Source organism: Ciconia boyciana, chromosome 6, assembly GCF_034638445.1.
Source record: "Ciconia boyciana chromosome 6, ASM3463844v1, whole genome shotgun sequence".
NCBI classification, from domain to species: domain Eukaryota; kingdom Metazoa; phylum Chordata; class Aves; order Ciconiiformes; family Ciconiidae; genus Ciconia; species Ciconia boyciana.
In genome coordinates this window covers 68399801-68418490 of record NC_132939.1, presented here as the reverse complement: position 1 = coordinate 68418490, position 18690 = coordinate 68399801, and the positions used below count along the sequence as shown (strand labels likewise).

Sequence of the window (18690 nt, the reverse complement as noted above, 5' to 3'; positions counted from 1 at the left end):
CTGCTGGAGGGCAGGAAGGCTCTGCAGAGGGACCTGGACAGGCTGGATCGATGGGCTGGGGCCAGTTGTATGGGGTTCAACAAGGCTCAGTGCCGGGTCCTGCACTTGGGTCACAACAACCCCCTGCAACAGTACAGGCTTGGGGAAGAGTGGCTGGAAAGCTGCCTGGCAGAGAAGGACCTGGGGGTGTTGGCTGACAGCCGGCTGAATATGAGCCAGCAGTGTGCCCAGGTGGCCAAGAAAGCCAATGGCATCCTGGCTTGTGTCAAAAATAGTGTGGCCAGCAGGAGTAGGGCAGTGATCGTGCCCCTGTACCCGGCACTGGTGAGGCCGCACCTCGAATGCTGGGTTCAGTGTTGGGCCCCCCACTACAAGAGAGACATTGAGGGGCTGGAGCGTGTCCAGAGAAGGGCAACGGAGCTGGGGAAGGGTCTGGAGCACAAGGCTGATGGGGAGCGGCTGGGGGACCTGGGGCTGTTCAGCCTGGAGAAAAGGGGGCTGAGGGGAGACCTCATCGCTCTCTACAACTGCCTGAAAGGAGGCTGGAGAGAGGTGGGGTCGGTCTCTTCTCCCAGGTGACAAGTGATGGGACGAGAGGAAATGGCCTCAAGTTGTGCCGGGGAGGGTTAGACTGGATATTAGGAAAAATTTCTTCACCGAAAGGGTTGTCCAGCATTGGAACAGGCTGCCCAGGGAAGGGGTTGAGTCCCCATCCCTGGAGGTATTTAAGAGACGTTTGGCTGAGGTGCTTAGGGACATGGTGTAGTGGTGGGCTTGGCAGTGTCAGGTTTACAGTTGGACTCGATGATCTTAAAGGTCTTTTCCAACCTATACGATTCTGTGATTCTGTGATAACTGAGCCCAGTGTGCCGAGGCTGTTTTACACCCCAGCGCCTTCAAATCCGGTGACGGCAGGGTCCTGACTCCATGTGTCCCGGGCAGAGTCCTTCTCCGCACCCCCGGGGCTGCTTCCCCCCTACCTCCCTGGCCAGGGATGGGGGCCAAGGCTGCTGTCTCGGACTCTCCTGCCCCATCCCTGTATTTTGCTTTGTTTTTTTTGGTGGTATTGACTTTTGGCAAGCTCGGGATAAGGCAGCGGGACGGAGCACCGGGCTGGCACGGTGGCAGGGGGTGGCTGTATCATATGGGAGCTACTTATGGCCCTGCCGTAGCACAGTCCAACCACAAAAACCAGGAGCGGCAGCTGAATATTAAATAAAAGATTTTACTTTTATTTAAAATAAAATGCATTTGTACATAGTCTTGAAACCACAGACTACAGGAACGCAATATGGGTTATTCCTCGGCATTCGGTGGGGCGGGAGATGGCTCCCCGTTAGTGCCGTGCTGGCTTAACGAACGGGGGGGTCCTGGCCCCAGGTATCAGTTATCGAGGGTGTTGTGGCGCAGCTCTGAAATCCTATTTAACTTACATAAAAATTTACTGGACTGAAATTGGGTTTTTTTTGGGTTATTTTTTTGCTTCTGAGTTACTCCCCTTACCCCTTACAGGCATACTATAGTTAATGCTGATAACACCAGATCTATGCAATATTCTAGCTGGCTTGTGGCTTGTTAAAAAAACTGTACAATTTTATAAAATTTGTGTTTTTTACATTAGTTACACAAAACCTGTACTTCATAGACCTTTACTTCATATTGTAATGAAAAAGTTTGCGTATCATAGGCAGAACAGTGACTATGCTGGTGAATACTAAAAGTGTCATAATACAATATGGTGTAAAAATAAAATAAAATTTAAAAAAAAAAAAAAGACAATATAAATGATTATCAAAAGGCAAGTTAACAAATAAAACCAAGCTATAACAGACTAACAGAAGATCACCTTTCGAGGCCACACGCAACTGTCTTCAAAGTCATGTCAGGCACCTGTAGCAGTCCCGGTGCATGTAGTGTGAAAGGAGAGATGGCAATTCTACTTATGGGTAGGACGACTTCAAAACAGGTCAAATGTACAGAATAAAAAAAAAAAACACCACAAAAAAAAGAAAGAAAACACTCATGCATTAAACATGATAAATAGACTTCATATAGGTTAAGCCCTGGATGGCTTTGCAAGCAGATGGCTTAGAGTTCTCTTCGAAAATTGGCTATTTTTAAGTCAGTCAAATCTTATCCTGATCTGCCCATCAGATTCTGTATCTGAAGGCCAGTGGCACCATCACCTGGCCCAGATACGGTCTTGTGATAGCGAATTAACAGAAGTGCTCATTAGTGCACACAGATTAACTGGTCTGGTAATGCAAAAATTTTCATGATAAAAAAAAAAAAAGATACATTTCAAGCTTACTTTATTAAGCAGCATATTTCAAAGAACAGCTTTTTGAAGTTAAATATTAATATGGCCATGGGGTTTCCTCTCGGTGTACAGTACATGGGACTCACACCCAACCGCTGGTCAGTTTGTAGAACATCTCTTCATCTAAACTCTCATTCTGATCTTTCGCTCGCGTCGACAGGAAGATGTAGCCGCCGATGAACTCGTGAACCACTTTGCAATCCACCTCCGTGCAAATGAAGGACACCCGGACGTCATCTGCAAACTCCACCGTCACCTAGAGGGCAAAACCACAGGGGGGTTAGCCTCACCGGTGCCCTCCCACAGCAGTTACACTGACACACGCTCCTATTTTTCTTTTCTGTTAAACCAGATGCTTCTTTCGTTGCCCAAGCAAAAAACCGGCAATGTAAATGATGATTTTTGGACTCGATGATCCTTGTGGGTCCCCTCCAACGTGAGATATCTGATGAGTCAATGACGCAATGATTATTGTTAAAATGTTGAGACGCAGAAATACCTTTTATTGCTTTTTAAAGGTATTTTACTCTCCCGTGACTCAGAGATTTTGCACCTCTTGGCGGCGAGCACGTGGCGACATCCTCTTTGCTTCGAGTGAAGCAGAGACCGGGCACAGACCTGTCGAGGGCTGGAATTGCTTTCCAGTTTTCCCTGCGAGCATATTCTGGCTTTGTAAGTTGAAGTTTGACCACAGAAATGCTTTACGGGGGCTGGGGGAGCTCGTCTTGGAGTGACTGAACAGACTGTCCATTTACTGATGCCCGTTATTTTTTTGTCCCCCCATCACTGACAGCTCTGCGGGAGGGAGGGGGATTCCCAGCAGAGTATCCGAGCGGAATAATTGGGATATCGGGGCTTGCAACTGGGTCAAAACAAAAACTCTGAGGCAGAGGGGAAGCTGAATAATTTCTCCAGCAACTCTTAATGAGCCGCAAACCGCAGGACAACAGCCCTCGCATATCCCTGGCAATTTTCATCGGGTGCTGTGCTGAAAAGGACCACAGAAAGTCCGTGCATCCAAACGTAACGGTCAGGCGAAGGCCCATCTCGGAGCCTAGCGAAGGGTCTGCTGTTGCTTTTCATTACTTGCATGAAAGTCTGAGCTGTACTGCAAATAAAATGAATTTTAGTATGGGTAAGGCCCAGTCCATTTATGTTACTGGTTAGGATCAAGCCCGAGCACCAGTTCTGAAGTTTGATGTTATTTAGCTGCCTTTGAGTGGGTGTTCAGAGACCGGAGAAAATCGTTACGCATTAAGTATGTAACTGGCTGAGTTAAAGAAAGATTCATTTCTTTTTTCTTCTTTTTAAGGGTCGTACTCAACTCTACCAGCCACTAGGGCAAGCTCTGCTAGATCTCCAAGGAGGGTGGAAAAGGGAGGAGGAGAAACTATATTCCATTAACGCAGCCGGATGGGACATGCTTTAGAAAACAGTGATGTGAAAACCTGACTTTTTAAAAGCTGACTTACAAAGGCAATTTAAAAAAACCCGAGAGCAGCGTCCGTCTCACGGAACAGGAGCGGGGGAAGCGGCTGAGGTGTAAAAGACCGGCTCACCATTTTAATCTCCCAGTTCACGTTCCACTGCTTCATGTTGCTGAACCGCCAGGTTTTGACGGCATCGCCCGTGCTCGCGTCCATCCGTATCAGCCGGTTGTAGGCGATGCCGATCAGCTCCTCCTTCTTGCCCCCCTGGAACCTGCGACACAGCGAGGGATTAATAAATGCACGCCCGCGATACGTGGCTACACATGTTAAATTCAGCAGCTGAGTTAACTTATAAAATCGCTTTTCTAAGTCGATGCAATTAATGCTTTTACTTTCCGTTCCGGTGCAACTTCCACAGCTAAGGATGTGCTGCATATTTAACGTACTCCATGTATTTATTCCTGAAATTCCTCCTGTTCTGCCCAGCAGACCCACCGACCTTGCGATGAAATGCGTGATGCCGAACTCGGGCAGCGACTGCCAGGCTTGAATAAACCGCATCTTCGCCTCGATGAGACTCATCTGAGCAACGTTCTGGTGGGCTTCCAGGATGCGTGCCGTGATCTGCGGGCGGCGAGACACACCAGCTTTAGGCGAGGAGGCTCGTTAGCGGCATCGCGACCATCACGCCAACGGGTCACGACTCGGGAGGCATTTGGGAGCCAGCGCGGTTACGAACAACGCAGATAATCGATAATTTCTACCCTGAGGTCTTATTTCAGCTACGACTGCTCAAAGCCTGCGATCGCGGCCAATAAATGTGGAGCTGCTTTTGCTTCCTATCTCCAGACATATAAAAGCAAATATAGATCTGAGCTGTCTGGAGGCAAAGAGCTGCTCAGGCTCGTTTAGTTTAAGACGCAGGATGTGAGCAAACGGCGGGGCAAATTTCTGGTGTAGGGTTTCTCGTTTTGCAGCATAAATCACTGGGGACCATTATAAAACCCAAACAGGGCCTAAGTTTCTCTGGGGGGGGGTGTGGGTTTTGTTAGTTTTTTCATTGCTGCTCTCCAAACCAAAGGGGTTCTAGACTATTTTAAGTTTTATCTTAAATTTATCTTAATTTTATTGTTGCTGTCACTTACCAAGTCTCTTACATAGCCTGGCTGTAGATGGCAAGGCGAAAAAAAAAAGAAAAGGAGGCAGAAAGAAAAAAAAAAGGCAATCAGAAATATGGCAACAAAGCAAAGAAAAAGTGTAAATTAACTGCAAACCAAAGTTCAAGCGAAAAAAAACCACATGCACAATTTCTGAGGCAGAAAAGCAGCCAAAGTGAACGTAAGGACGGAGAGGGGACAAGCGAGCAGAGATTCTCCCCTCGCGCCGGCCCTGCCTGAGCACCGGTGCGGTCCTGGCTGGCCGGCATCGTGTAGAGATGGGTTTGGTCCCGCTGGTGGATGAAGGGGAGGGTGAAGCTGCCGGCTCAGAGGAGAATTCGTGTCCCGCGCTCCTCTCCGTGCCTCTGCACAAACTCAAACCCACTTCCTCACGGAGGAAGCTCAGTAGGAAGCTCAATAGTTCACTACGGGCCCTTAGCTCAATAGCTCCTCGTCGTTGAGATACGCAGAGAAATGACGGGGATGCTGCTCGGGGTAACGAGCGGCTGGAGGAGGACGTCAGCCGGAGCACGCGGGGCTGCGGAGCGAGGTGGCCCTGCCCTGCGGGCGGACAACCCCAGGGCCTTCCTGGGGACGCACCTGCAAGGGCTGAACACCGCTCCGACACCGAACCCCAGCAAGGCACCTGAGAGCCGTGAAGACGTTTATTTTGGGAGTTGGGGTTTTTTTTTTTTCTTTGCATTTAGGATTTGGCGCTCCCCAAACCCAACCTGCCAAGCCTACGCTGCTGCAAGGGCACGGGGAGGCAAACACCACCCCGGCGGGTCTGGGGCTGGCGTGGGACCAAGCGCTTCTATAAATCCTCCAGCAAGGCCCGCTGCCAGTTCCCATTTCGGCACGTCTGTGGGCTGCGCGACCTCCTCCTCCTCCTCCTCACCCTGTGCTGGGGCGCGGAGGGACCCTCGCGGCCGAATTCCTTACATTCCCGCAGCCTCCATCCCTCCGTCCCTCCCAGCCGTGCCGGCGCATGTGCCGCCAGCAAACATCCTCCGCTGCTGCAAGCTCTGCCTCTGGCCATAAAGGAAAAACCTAAATCTGCTCTTTAGCTGGTGTCTATAGGGGACCCGGCGTTCGCATCGCGGCCGCCGGCCCGGCTTGGAGCAGGGCGAGGGCTCGTGCCCGTCCCCACGGTTCGATGGAGGTTATTTTTATAACGGGGATACCTGCACGGTAAGCAAGTTCTGCGAGCTAATATTTTTCCAGGTGCCTCCATTTTACTGAGTTCAAGCCTAGAAGGTATTATGTATGTTAAAATGGTATATTTATGCAGCCTCTCCTCCATCCAAGTGGATATAAAGGCTTATTCAGAAGAATAATAAGGGCTATATAAAATATAACTCCACTGCCAGGAAATCATCGTGCTGTGCCAATAAAAAGTTATATTTTTCCTGCTTCTCTGACTTGCAGCCTTCTTCTGGGTTTGGAGAAATTGTATCTAGCCACAGCCAGCCTGAAGCACACAGGCTGCGAAGCTACAGCTGAACGACTAAGTCACCGAAAGGCCACGGAGCAATGCCTTACTTATTTTTGCCGCTGTCCTGACATATAATGTCTTTCAGAAAGTCATGCATTTATTTCCAGCGCAGAACAGTTCGGCCCTGTCATGCACGGACCGAATGCAGCGTGGAGTTCAAGCCCAAGTCACAGCAACTCAAAATGAAGCAATGTTTCAAGGACTGGCATTTGGAAGTAGTGGAAAAGCAAAGAGAGAAATATGCAAACCGCATTACAGCCAAGTCTGGATAAAGCACTGCAAGCAACTGCAGCTCCACTGATCCTGAGGATTTCTGCACGGACTCTGTGCAAGGGAAGGGGTTTTAATCCCAGCACCGGGGACCGATTTAATCTCACCGCTGCTACGTCTGCGCGGGGAGAGACGGGGGCAGCTGACCCACGCTTTGCTGCACCGTCGCTCGGTATCAGCAGGGGAAAAAACCATCCCCCTGTTTGAAACCATTCCCCGTGGTTTTAAAAGAAACGTAAATAAATTTAAAAGAAATGTAAATAAATTTAAAACGTGTTTAAAATAAATGGTTCCCCGCTGCTGAGGCTGTGAACGTGCACCGTTGCATAATATACGGCAGAATTAAGGTTGTGGGTGCCATCCCCGGGTGCTGGATCGAAACCACGTATTTCAGTCAGCATCTCATTTTAGTAACCGCGTGCATCCGATTAAGTGACAACATCCGAAACACGTAGCGTTAAACACTGGCTACTGCCAAAACGGGTGCACGGTCAGCCCGGTCCACACCAACACCGCGCTGGGAGAGCGGGCGAGCACGCACCTGCTTGTTCTTGTACTTTTTCAGGTAGCGAGGAGAAACCAGACACTCGGGGTTAATGTCGGTGGTGATTTGTTCCGGGATCAGCTGCGGGTCTGGGTTCAAATGCTGCATTTTCAGGAAGGAGAGGATGTTCTGTACTTCCATGCCGTAGGAGCTGTCGGCCATCGTCTTGCCCTTGGAGGCCAGGCGGCAGGCGGCCATCCAGCTGGCGTACTGCGTCTCCTGCTCCCCGAAACAGAGACCCGCGCCCGTCAGAGCGGTGGGGGTGCCACCTGCTCCCCCCCCAATACAACGCCGGGGAGCCTTTATTTTCCTTCCAGCCCCAGGAGACTCAAGCACACACAGAAACGGGCAGAAACCCAGCCAATGTCCAGACTACCACCATGAGACAAAGCCAAGGAAGAGCAGGGGCTGATCTGCTACTCCAAATTCACACGCGTGCTCACGCGCAACGCTGAACGTTGAGATCAAGACACGTGAAGTGCATTTTGTATTTTTTTTTTAATTTTCACTAGCTACACGGCATATCCGAGCGTGAGCTGGTGGTGGGCAAAGGGCGAAGAGAGGGCCGGTCCAAGCAATCAACTTACATTATCACAGCGAAGCCAGATTTCATTCATTCCCTCCGCCACCGGAATCAGAAGTTTGATGTTAAACTTCTGACCAGAGATGTTCACGTCAGGTGTAACTTCACATCCTGCAATGAGGGAGCCAGTGTTTAACAGGGGTGTGAAGAACTACGCTTTAAAAAGGGGGGGAAAAAAAAAAAGGGAAAGAAAAAGCAAAGCACTCCAACTAAAGGGTGTCCAACGGCATCCCAGTGCTGCAAAGGTCTTACACCGCATCTCCGATGGGATGAACGCCCTACATAGCAGGGACAAAAAACTGTGTCAGATGTCTCTTTTTCCAAGTGACAGGAAAAAAGGGGGAAAAAAGCAAGACCTGATCTGAAAGCAATGAAGCCGAAGCTAACGCGTGCCCGCAGGATTCATCTCATAGATCCTGCCTGGCCTTGTGAATGGACCTGATGGCTGGCAAATACTCCATGACACTGAAATTTTCATAAAAGGGTAGGAAAAGGTGGCTGGAAGGGTGCTGACTCTCACCCTGAAACCCCTATCCGTTATTTCGGCTGGGCACATCGCTGCTATAGTGAGCGGCGAGGTGTGAGCATCCCGCTTTCGGTGTCTGGAGAGAACTACAAGTGGTTGTATAAACACCGGGGGGTGATGAACTCAACCAGCCAAGTTAGCCGGGGCACCGCTTCAACGCCGCCTCCGAGATTTTTTAAAAGTGCCGTCACAGCAGATATGTCAAAAGCTCCCAAAAAGGTCCTGCGGGCCGGGCTTCGCTCTGACTGCAGCCTGAGGTCGCTTGGCATCGCGTCTGCTCCTGCCTCCGCGGGGAAAAAAACAAGCTCTCCGCAGTTTGGTGGCTGCCGGAGCAGGAATGTTTAACTTGACATAAGAAAAGCCAGCAACCATAGGAATTTAAAAACTCATGTGCAAGGCTCGCAGGGAGCGCTTGAGCGAGGCTGCTCATGGCCAGCACCAGGGAAAGGAGGAAAAAAACGTAAAGGAAGCGGAGGAAGAGAATGGTCTGTTCTCTCCAGCACAGCGTGCTCAAGCTTCTTCTCTGCCGTGGGAATTAGTTCAATTCTTTTGGATAGCCACCAGAAAAAGGAGAAGGGCAAGCTGTCTCCCCATGGGGTTGGGGAGCTTGGGGTCACCTGTACCACGTGCTGACTTTCTAGAAGTCTAAGTATATGCCATGCTATCAAACCCAGTCACCCTCAGTCCTGTAAACATATTTAAACATGCCCTAGGATGGCATGCCAAGAGGATAAATCAGTGGGAAAACAAGCTGCAAGAGGAGCAGCCTATTTCTGGAGTAAAATGCGTCGGCGCTTACGCTTCTCTTACCTCGCAGGTTCATCTGGTGTGCAGGAGTCCCGTTGGATTCCTCTTTGCTTTTATAGCAGGAGATAGAGGTATCTTTGAAGGTGCACCAATACGGCTTGTAGCCTTTCAACGTCAGCTTCTTGGGCCTGCCGGACAGGTTGAGGGACATTACATTTGGGTTAAGCTCCTAAACCAAGCTGCTGCAGCGGGAAACTCATTTCACCCTTGAAAACCTGGTGTCAGCAGCCGGGGGCATGCCCACCCCCGGGACAGTCCCTGCCTGGGAGCTCAGCCACCGCTCACCATCCCTTCACTACAACGCAGGGTCAAGAAATGGAGCTGCAATCGCAAATTGGGACTCTTCAATCCCATGGAGGTCCCACTGATGTGGGGCAGGGGAGCTGGAGAACCGTATTATAAAAATAGACATGTCCATGAACTGCTGCAAAATATTCCTCTTCACCTGCCACATTAAACTGGAACCCCTTTGCTCAAGCTCTGGAAGGAAGCGGTACTTCTAAAAGACTTGTCAGTCAAGCACATGCATGAGTACGCTTGTTGTTTTCTTTTTAAATACTCCACATCAGAAAAGGTTCAGTTCCTTCCTACGGAAAACAGGGATTTCTGCCCGACTCTGCAGAAGCAGCCTGCTCATCCCACCACGAGCCCAGGACCTTTGTAGAGCTGCGAGTTTCTGATTTTCTTAAACCCCCTTAATTTCTAAGCCTTACTCAAAGGCTGTATCTGCAGCCTCTCACTGCAATGCATTTCTCACGTCTCCATCCCAGAAACAGCTGCTCAGCCCTCATCTGTAGGGATCAGCTATGCGATGGCCCCAGGTGCTTGTCCTCGGGGCTCTGCACTTTCATTTCCAAGCAAAAGCGTGCTGGGGGCCACTCAGGGAAATTAGGCAGGTGGGGAAGAAACACGGCGTCTGCCTGAACCCCGCTGCTCCCGCACCTCTGACGGACGTCTGAGCTCGGGGGATCCGCTGCCTCCTCCTGCCCTTGCTGGTTTTCCTCCTCCTAAAGCCCTGGCAGGCACAGCCCTGCCCCTGCAAACTTTTCCTTGGAAAGCTGCCTCCCGCTACAGAAGAAGTCACCACCCTCCAGCCAAGCCATCCTACACGTGCAGGTTTTTCCATCCTTTGCTTTGCATCCTTCACTAAAGATGCTTTCATACATCTTCACTGGCTTGAGCTTTTTTTGGGGACTCCTTTAAATTGCAGGCAGGGCAATTTGGCTGGCACGGGCAGTAACCCGGCTGGCAGGGGAGAGAGAACCATCCCGAGTCTCCGCAGCAACACCAGGCACGTATAAGGACATATATATAGGACTTATATATAAGGCATACTAGGGACATATATTGCAGCTCCTCCCCAGTGAAGTGTGACAAGAGGCACATCCAAAGCTGGGCCAGCTCCTAACGTTGCATCATTTATGTTGGGTTTCTGGCAGTAAAATGCCGCCTGGTCCTCATTTTTAGGAGCAAACGGCAATTCTGTGCTTCCCCGCCGTGGCAGGACAGCCTCAAATCCCAAAATCAGGGTTCGGGCTTGGACCGGGCGAGGAACCGGCAGCTTCTTGCTGCTCCATCTCCTGCCCCACCAACTGGCACTCCAATTTGCAAGCAATTAGCTCCCCGAGTCGTGCCTCATTTTATTGGCAAATAAGCACATCAAAGGAAAGAGCAAGGTTTTTGTTTGCTTGTTTGTTCAAGGGGGGGGAAAAACACCCACTCAGACGCCGGGCACAGGCTGGAGCTCTGAAACTTTGTCCCAGTTAAGACAGACCGCAAGCCCAGACGGACGCGGAGACCTTATTAATTCGCCTTCGGAGAGGGAGAAAGAGTTTTTCAGAACAGAAGTGGTGGGTTCTGGCTCCAGAACCAAACAATTCATAAAATAAAGGCTTGTTCCAGAGCTATTTCGCTGCCTACTGCTTTTCTTCTATATCCTATAGCTATGCTGTGAAATCTCATCGCTATTTCCAGTTTCCAGAACTTTCACCGTAACCCTCGCCGCAGCAGGCAGTAAATTGCAAAAAGACGGTGGCGGCTGCCAAAATGTTACTCAAAGTCCAGACGCTGCCGTTCCCGGTTTCCACGTACCACCATCCAAGTCAAAGCAAAACAAAAATACCCCTAAATCCTGAGTGGGCTGGAAGAGGAGCACGGTCAGCTTAACCTGCTCCTTTTGGCAAGCAGAGGGCAGACAGACCGGGATCCCGGCTGTTTAGCATTCATCCAGCCTCTTGCAAACCAGGAGAAGTATCTGAGCAAATTTTCTAGGTTTCACTCCTAATTTTAGGATGGTTTGATTACTTCACGGGCATTAACTGTGTTACAGAATTATCCCGGCACGCGCTGCTGGCTACGAGAAGCAGCAAGCTCTCGCGGAGGGATGCGTACCCGCCGGGGCGGTGATAGTGGGAAAACGCTCTGGGTTTTATATTTAAGAACTGATCAACTTCAGCATCAAATATTTCAAATAGCGTGAAATACTTAGTGACTGTGCTACGGGATAAAGAAGTAAAACGTTTGAATATCAAGAGAGTGCAGATGCTCTGAGCTGCGGTATTACACAGGGATCGCTCGGTGGCTTTTCACACGAGATAACATAGCGGTGTGCAGCAAGATCTTAAGGTCGGGAGATTAAAAAAAAGGATATTAGGCAGTAGGACCGTTAATTATTCATAGACATTACCAGTTTCACAAGCACCTCTTCCCATCAGCACTTACTTGAAGACTTTAATGTAGTCGGCGAGCTCCGGGATGGAAGTGATGTCACCCTGAAAAGCAAGGATTATCCCATTCACCCGCCTGCCCGAGCGGAGCCGGGGTGGTGGGTGCGGGAGGGAAGGGATGCCGCGCAGGGCAGGAAGCCAGCGGCAGCCAACGTCGGGGCTCAGGGGTCATGGAAATGCTCCTGAGAAAGCCTCATCCCCTTCATGGGAGAAGCAAGCGGAGAAAAATCTATCGCGCAGAAGTGCTGTTTGGAAAGCAGAGGACAAGGTTTTATTTTTCTTTGAGGAATTCCTGCTGCCGCTGGAGCCAATTCCCACCCGCGAGGTCACCGGCGGTCACACCGGCTCGTGTTCGCACAGGGATTTTTCTCCTCCCTTAGTTATTTCGTTACGCTCCAAATAAAAGGAAAAGATGCTGCTCTGCACCTCCACGGAGGACTGGGGAAGGGCTTTCTGACAGTCTAGAAAGGTTTTTCCCCCCAGCTTTTTTAATATTGAGTTTATCTTCACATTTTGCAAAACATACAGGGTGGCAACTTGCAATTCCCACGAGCTCGAACTAAAGAGGAGGGGGAAGTTTCGAAGGACAGAAAAAGCAAAGACTGCTCCAACAGCTTCCAGCAGTAAGTCTACTTTCTGTCTGCGATGAGCAATGCTGTTTAGAGATACCACAGGGAAAAAAATGCAGAATCTAAACAAACAATCCAGTAATTGCCCATTATCTGTATTCAATTACTCGAATGCATCTGGAAATGGCTACTGCGAGCAACCCCTACGGAAAGGGATGGAGTTTTTTGATGAATCATTGTCGTCTTCGCTCCTATCTGGCAGGGACTGTTCCTCAGTACTGTGCTTCAAATCTGGTTTTGCAAAGAAATTATAAATGATCTCTCGGTGATAAAAACTTGTCATTATTTCTGTCGCGCCAAAGCAGCGCTGCTCTCCCTGCGGCGACTGCTTAATATTGTAAACCTCTGCCATTATTGCTAGGAAAGCAGGCTAAGTATGGAGGTTAACTTCAAAAAGACCCTTCATAAACACTTAAAAAAATTATATGAAGTGTAAGACTGGAAAATTTCAGGGGTTTTAGGGCTTGAAAGAAACTCAAACGAAACTCAGAGATGGTATAAATGTGGAAAGTGCCTGGAAAAGCTGTGCTGTGCCAAGTCTGACCGGACCTACTCCTTTTTTGGCAGTTTAGTTTTTGGGGTTTACATTTTTAAAGGTGGAAAACCAGTGTTAAAACAGCATGTCAGAAAAAAAACGAAATCCTCTGAAACACAGTCATAGCACACTCCAGGCTAAAATCCAGTCTAATAAAAATAAGGTTTCACAAGCGTAAGTTACTTCTGAAAAATCACGGCAGCTGGTTTAGGTACTGTAAAACTTTGCCATGAATTAGAAACGGTGGACGAGAAACCTCAGCGTGAAGAATTCAGTATTTTGGAAAGTCGGTAGCAGGAACAGAAACCAAATTAATTTTAATTTAGTTTTTCATTATTTCGCCAGGAAGGTGGTTTGGTGCAGGGAGGGGTTTCAGTAAGATCCCGGCTCCTCCGGGACTTCTCCAACACCATTTGGTCTTACGGTCCCAGCAGGAAAAATGCAATATTGCACTTGACTTCTGCAGCAACGCAGAGCTGGGCACACGGGACGGGCTGAGCTCTCCCTGCTAAATTAACTACAAACACCCAAAAAATCGAAGGCGGTCTTACAGCTTAAATGAAGCCTTTGGCTCAATACGTGCATGTGCTCAAAGAGGTTTTTATGCTGCGCTGGGCTCAGAGCAGAGCTTGGCGCTGGCCCCACGCCACACACTGCCCGGGGTCCCCTCCCACCAGAACTACCCCTCGGTATTTTAAAAAAATCTTATTTTTAAGAAAATATTATTGGGGTCTCTGTTCTGCGTTGCTCCACTGGGCTGCGGGCAACTTTCTCAGGCTGTAAGAGAAATAGAAAAAAAGGGAGAGGAAGGAAAGAGAAAAGGTTGGATGCCTGGAACAATTCCCGGCTCGGGATGATTATTCCTGGCCTCGCGCGAGGTGAGGAGGGGATGCGCAAGCCACCCTGCCACCGCGTGCCTGCAGCCCTTACCAGGATCGTCGACGTCTTGCCACCCTCCAAAGTAATTTCCAGATCCGAGAGCGCAGCGTCCACCTCATCCACCTCCTTGTCGCTGTTGTTCAGGTGGTTTTCCGAGGACATGATGGACAGCTTATTGATGTGGTACTGAAAGGCAAGGCACAGCGTTTCACCGGGACGCTCCTGCGAGCTGCCGGATGCCGCGGGCTCGTCACGACACGGGGAAGCGGAGTGGAAAACCGGACCCGCACCCTCCGCGGGAGCAGAGCCCGGCGAGCGCCGAGACCTGAGAGCAGTCGAGTCAGGAATGACCGGCTCGGCTGTTTTCAGTCCAAGGAGTCGGTGGTACGAACCCTGAAGGACCGCTCTGGACCCTGCAGGGCAGAGCTACTCTTTTCACAGCATCGCAGACTGGTTGAGGTTGGAGGGGACCTCTGAAGGTCATCTGGTCCTACCCCCTGCTCAAGCAGGGCCACCTACTGCCGTTGCCCAGGACCATGTCCAGGTGGCTTCTGAGTATCTCCAAGGATGGAGACTCCACAACCTCCCTGGGCAACCTGGGCCAGCGCTCGCTCACCCTCACAGCAAAAAAGTGTTTCCTAACGTTGAGAAGGACCCTCCCGTGTTTCAGTCTGTGCCAATGACCTCTGGTCCTGGCACTGGGCACCACTGAGAAGATCCTGGCTCCATCTCCTTTACGGCCTCCCAACAGGTATTTATACACATTAATAAGATCCCTCTGAGCCTCCTCTTCTCCAGGCTGAAGCCCCAGCTCCCTCAGCCTTTCCTCAAAGAAGAGATGCTCCAGGACCTTCATCATCCTCGTGGCCCTTCACTGGACTCTCTCCAGTCTGTCCGTGTCTCTCTTGCACTGAGGAGCCCAGAACTGGACCCAGCACCCCAGGTGTGGCCACACCAGTGCTGAGCAGAGGGGAAGGATCCCCTCCCTCCACCTGCTGGCAAAGCTTTGCCCGATGCAGCCCAGGACACCATTCACCTTCTTTGCCCCAAGGGCACATTGCTGGCTCATGGTCAACCTGGTGTCCACCAGCATCCCCAGGTCCTTCTCTGCCCAGCTGCTTCCCAGCTGGGTGGCCCCCAGCACATACTGGTGCCTGGGGCTGTTCCTCCCCCGGGGCAGGACTTTGCACTTCTCCTTGTTGAACTTCATGAGGTTCACGTTGGCCTGTTTCTCCAGCCTGCCGAGGTCCCTCTGGACGGCAGCATGACCCTCTGGCGTATCAGCCACTCCTCCCAGTCTGGGAGGATGCACTGCATCTGTTCTTACCCCAGAAAACCAAACCATCCATAAAATCTCACACAAAGGACCATGCCCAACCCACTCTGGACTGCTCGGAGAGGTAAACTGAGTCTTTATATTTCTCTTTTCACTCTTTTTTTCCTAGGAGGGGCCCTAGGAGCAGACAGCTCTGCTCTTGCCGGGAATGCTCTTTCTGCACCCTACTAATGGCGAGGCACGCCAGACCACACGTAGTAAATGGCCTGCCATCCGTCTTACAGAAGTCAATAGCAGGTGTAGTATTTATGCCAAATCACGCCGAGTATTTCATAAAACAGATAAATAAATAGTTCTGGGAAACCCACAGATTACCACCAGCTGTCTGGGGGGCAGTGTGCCAGAAAGACACAGTTCAGTAACCTAGTGTACTTACTGGGGTTTTTTAAAAAGGGCAAAACTAAAAGTTAAGATAGACATAAACATGCTTGTTTGGTAAAAGAAGGCCAAGTTCCTTTTCATGAGAAGTAATCAGCAGCAAATATTTAAATTGCCTAATAAGCTCAAGTGAGGATTAGGAGACGGGAAACAATCTGACTTCTACCAGCACAAGAAGTCCAAGCTGCCACCAAAGACAAGGTGAGGCTTAAAACACCAGGTACAGCGGACTGCACTTACCCTGTTAATCAATATTCATCCATAGAGAAGTCCGCAAAGCTACAAAATCAAGTTTAACGACCAACGTAAGCGTATTGGGCCATCTCCTACCTGCAGCGCCGCAAACATCATCATTTCTTCCTCCGTGCACTCGATCTCCTCCAGCAGAATAGCCCATTTGGACTGCTCGTACAGCTGGTTGATCCTGATCGCGTCGTACTGCGGCACAGCGCAAAAACATGGACCGGTTGTAAAACGTACGAGCGCAGTTCAAGACAAACCACTTCATCTTTCCTTTCAACGCAACGCTTCAATCCGAGACTGAAAAGCCTCTGCCACCGAAGCAGAGTGGCTCTAAGCAACACTTAGAGCATCTCTAGCAATACCTACGCGTTAGCAAACCGGTACGTGGGAGCACGCAAAGCCAGGTTTGATGCTTGCGAGACCGATTTCCAAAGCGGTGGAGGATTTACCAACACAAAAGCACCTTAGAGACAGAGGCATCCTTTGCTCAAAGCCTTTGCCTGCAAGATGCAAGTAAAATAAATAGCTCTGTACCTTTGGATTCAGGTCAAAAAAGCTGTAGTACTTGAACCGGAGCAGCAAAGCTTCGTTTTCTTTCACCTCCTGCTCCATAAGAGATCGGGACGAATCCAGCCATCTGTAAATTGTCAACATGGGATAACACACACAAAAAGCTCCGGCAAAGTCACGATGACGCTTTCAAGAATGCGATTTAAAACCGCATATTGGAAAATAAAAAAAAAAAAAAAACAGAAGAAGAAGAGAAGAGCAGAAAACCAAATCCTTAACTCACCCTTGGTTGATTTTGGCTTTATCGAGCAGTGCCTGTGGCTTGTACATTTTTGCTAAGGACTCCGGGGAGGTGACGGGCTGGCTCACGGCCAGGATGCCCGGGTTGCCCTCCGACAAGGCGCTGTCACCGAACCAGGCTGAAGTGGGTGACAGGGGACTGCCGTCGTGAGCATCATAGGTCGGTGTCATTGTTTTGCTATACAGTCCTGGGCTCGAATATATGTTTCCTACCAGTAAGAGGAATAAAAGCTGGGAGTTAGCTGAGGGCCAAGCCCTGCCTGCTCCCAACCAAGCCAACTCAGACACAAACCCGAAGCCAGCGGATGAAAAACCTTCCCTTTTTTTACCATTTTTTTTTCCGCAATGGGAAAACACTGCGCTGCTTGTTTTCCCATGAAAAGCTGCCCCTCTCTCTCAGCTCTTCTCCTAGAGCAAAACTGATGGAAAACTCATTCCAGCCCAAATCCATGGGAAAAGGCGCAGGTCTCCCACGCCGGGAAACTCCTGCCCCCTGCATTTCTATGGCACCTGGGACACGAACGGCCCCCGACTTACCGGTATTACCTGTTGCTTAAAGATTTTGGAAGTCAAAAGTTTTAGAGGAGCAGGAAAATAAACTAAGGGCGCGGCCAAAGAGACCAGAGGCAGAGCGCAAAAGTCCTACTGAGGTGGAGCTCACCTTTGACGGGGCCGATGTAAAGAATATCGGTGCCTATGGAGAGGGAAAGAAAGGAGGGAAGTGAGAAGGCGAGAGAAAGTCACCGGGAGAGTAGGAAAGGACAGAAGCCGAAAATGGGTATTTTCGGAAGAGGCCAGAATAGCACAGGTGAGGTTTAACCACCCAAACGGAGTGTTTGCAGCAGCGCCGGTGGACTCGGCAGGCAAAGCGACCGAAGTGACTCCACGGTTATTTTATTCATGTTACAACAAACAGCCGGGCACGGAAACGCGGCATTTCGCGGATGGAAAAGCTTGCTGAGACGGCCAAACAGATTTGGTACTAATATGCTGAGCAAGTGGTGCGATTTGGTGCAAAACTGATCCCGAAGCACACATTACTCCCCAGCCTTTTAAAGCTTTACAGCTCATACAGACTCAAAGCAGACAAAAAAACCCCCTTTTAAAATTACAAATCTGAAGAGAAGAAAGCGGACCCAGCTCAGTATCTCATACCCCAAAATAGCTGAGAGCTAAATAGTCCCTATTCATTTCACGGAAGCATTGATTTTTATGTTAAGAATGTAAAATACGGATTTTCGAAATAAGGGAGGTTCAACGACCGTATCCTAATGTCAGTAATTCCACTGCGTACATACACCGGGCAATGAGCTCAGTATCATTTGCTGGGCATGAATCTGTGCACCAGTACCTAGAAGAAGGACCAATAACCGGCTTTTTGGGAAAGAGTTGTGTTCTTTTTAAACCACGAGCCTGTTCAGACGTGCAATTCGATGCACCCAAACTCGACCTCCAAGAGCACTGTTAAGGGTGTTGAAGGGGCATGGGGCAGGACTGAGATGCCACAAGCAAGGTCTTCTGTGCCACCTCCTGCTGCTGCCCTGAACCCCCACCTCGGGCCACCCTCCAGCTCCTCGCTCCAAACAATTCCTCCTCCCCGAGTGCGCAAGAAATGACGGAAAGCTGAGCTAAACACCTGGAAAAGGAGCAAAACAACAGAAAAACCTTTCCAAACTCTCATTTTTTTTGCGATGGCTACCTCAAGGAGCAGTACGAATGGTTTGAATCGGCAACATCATACCAATGACAGCCAACATCTTGGTTAGGAAACTTAAATAATACAGACATGTGATTCTAAACTGCCTGACAGGATGGAAAATATAAGTGAAAACTGGATGCTTTTAATGCTCCTCCTAGCTTTGCCAGCATCCCAGCCTGGATTAATGTTTTGACAAAAAGCCTGGGGACCGGTAAGCACCATGTGAACCTGCCACCGAGACCGACCCAGCAAATGGGGTAGGAGCAAAAAAGCAGCAGAAATGGTGAAGGGATGGAGATATCCACCTTCAAGCTTCACACTTG

The 18690-nt window shown here is 49.8% G+C and overlaps 1 protein-coding gene across 2 annotated transcripts in view; it reads right to left on the bottom strand.

Annotated features, from left to right (window-relative positions):
* Positions 1-1232: 1232 nt before the first annotated feature.
* The window catches only part of FERMT2 (FERM domain containing kindlin 2), a 51586-nt gene continuing 34128 nt past the window's right edge, over positions 1233-18690 (bottom strand). Inside the window, exons 4-15 of one of the 2 annotated variants that reach the window (XM_072863729.1) lie at positions 16652-16877; positions 16393-16495; positions 15946-16053; positions 13953-14087; positions 11854-11903; positions 9136-9260; positions 7804-7910; positions 7214-7435; positions 4896-4916; positions 4250-4374; positions 3880-4021; positions 1233-2576 (exon numbers count right to left, since the gene is read on the bottom strand). In XM_072863729.1, the coding sequence (XP_072719830.1) occupies positions 2403-2576; positions 3880-4021; positions 4250-4374; positions 4896-4916; positions 7214-7435; positions 7804-7910; positions 9136-9260; positions 11854-11903; positions 13953-14087; positions 15946-16053; positions 16393-16495; positions 16652-16877 (1538 nt within the window). In that variant the 3' untranslated portion in view covers positions 1233-2402. The remainder of the gene's footprint in view (positions 2577-3879; positions 4022-4249; positions 4375-4895; positions 4917-7213; positions 7436-7803; positions 7911-9135; positions 9261-11853; positions 11904-13952; positions 14088-15945; positions 16054-16392; positions 16496-16651; positions 16878-18690) is intronic. The other variant, XM_072863730.1, reaches the window with a different exon arrangement.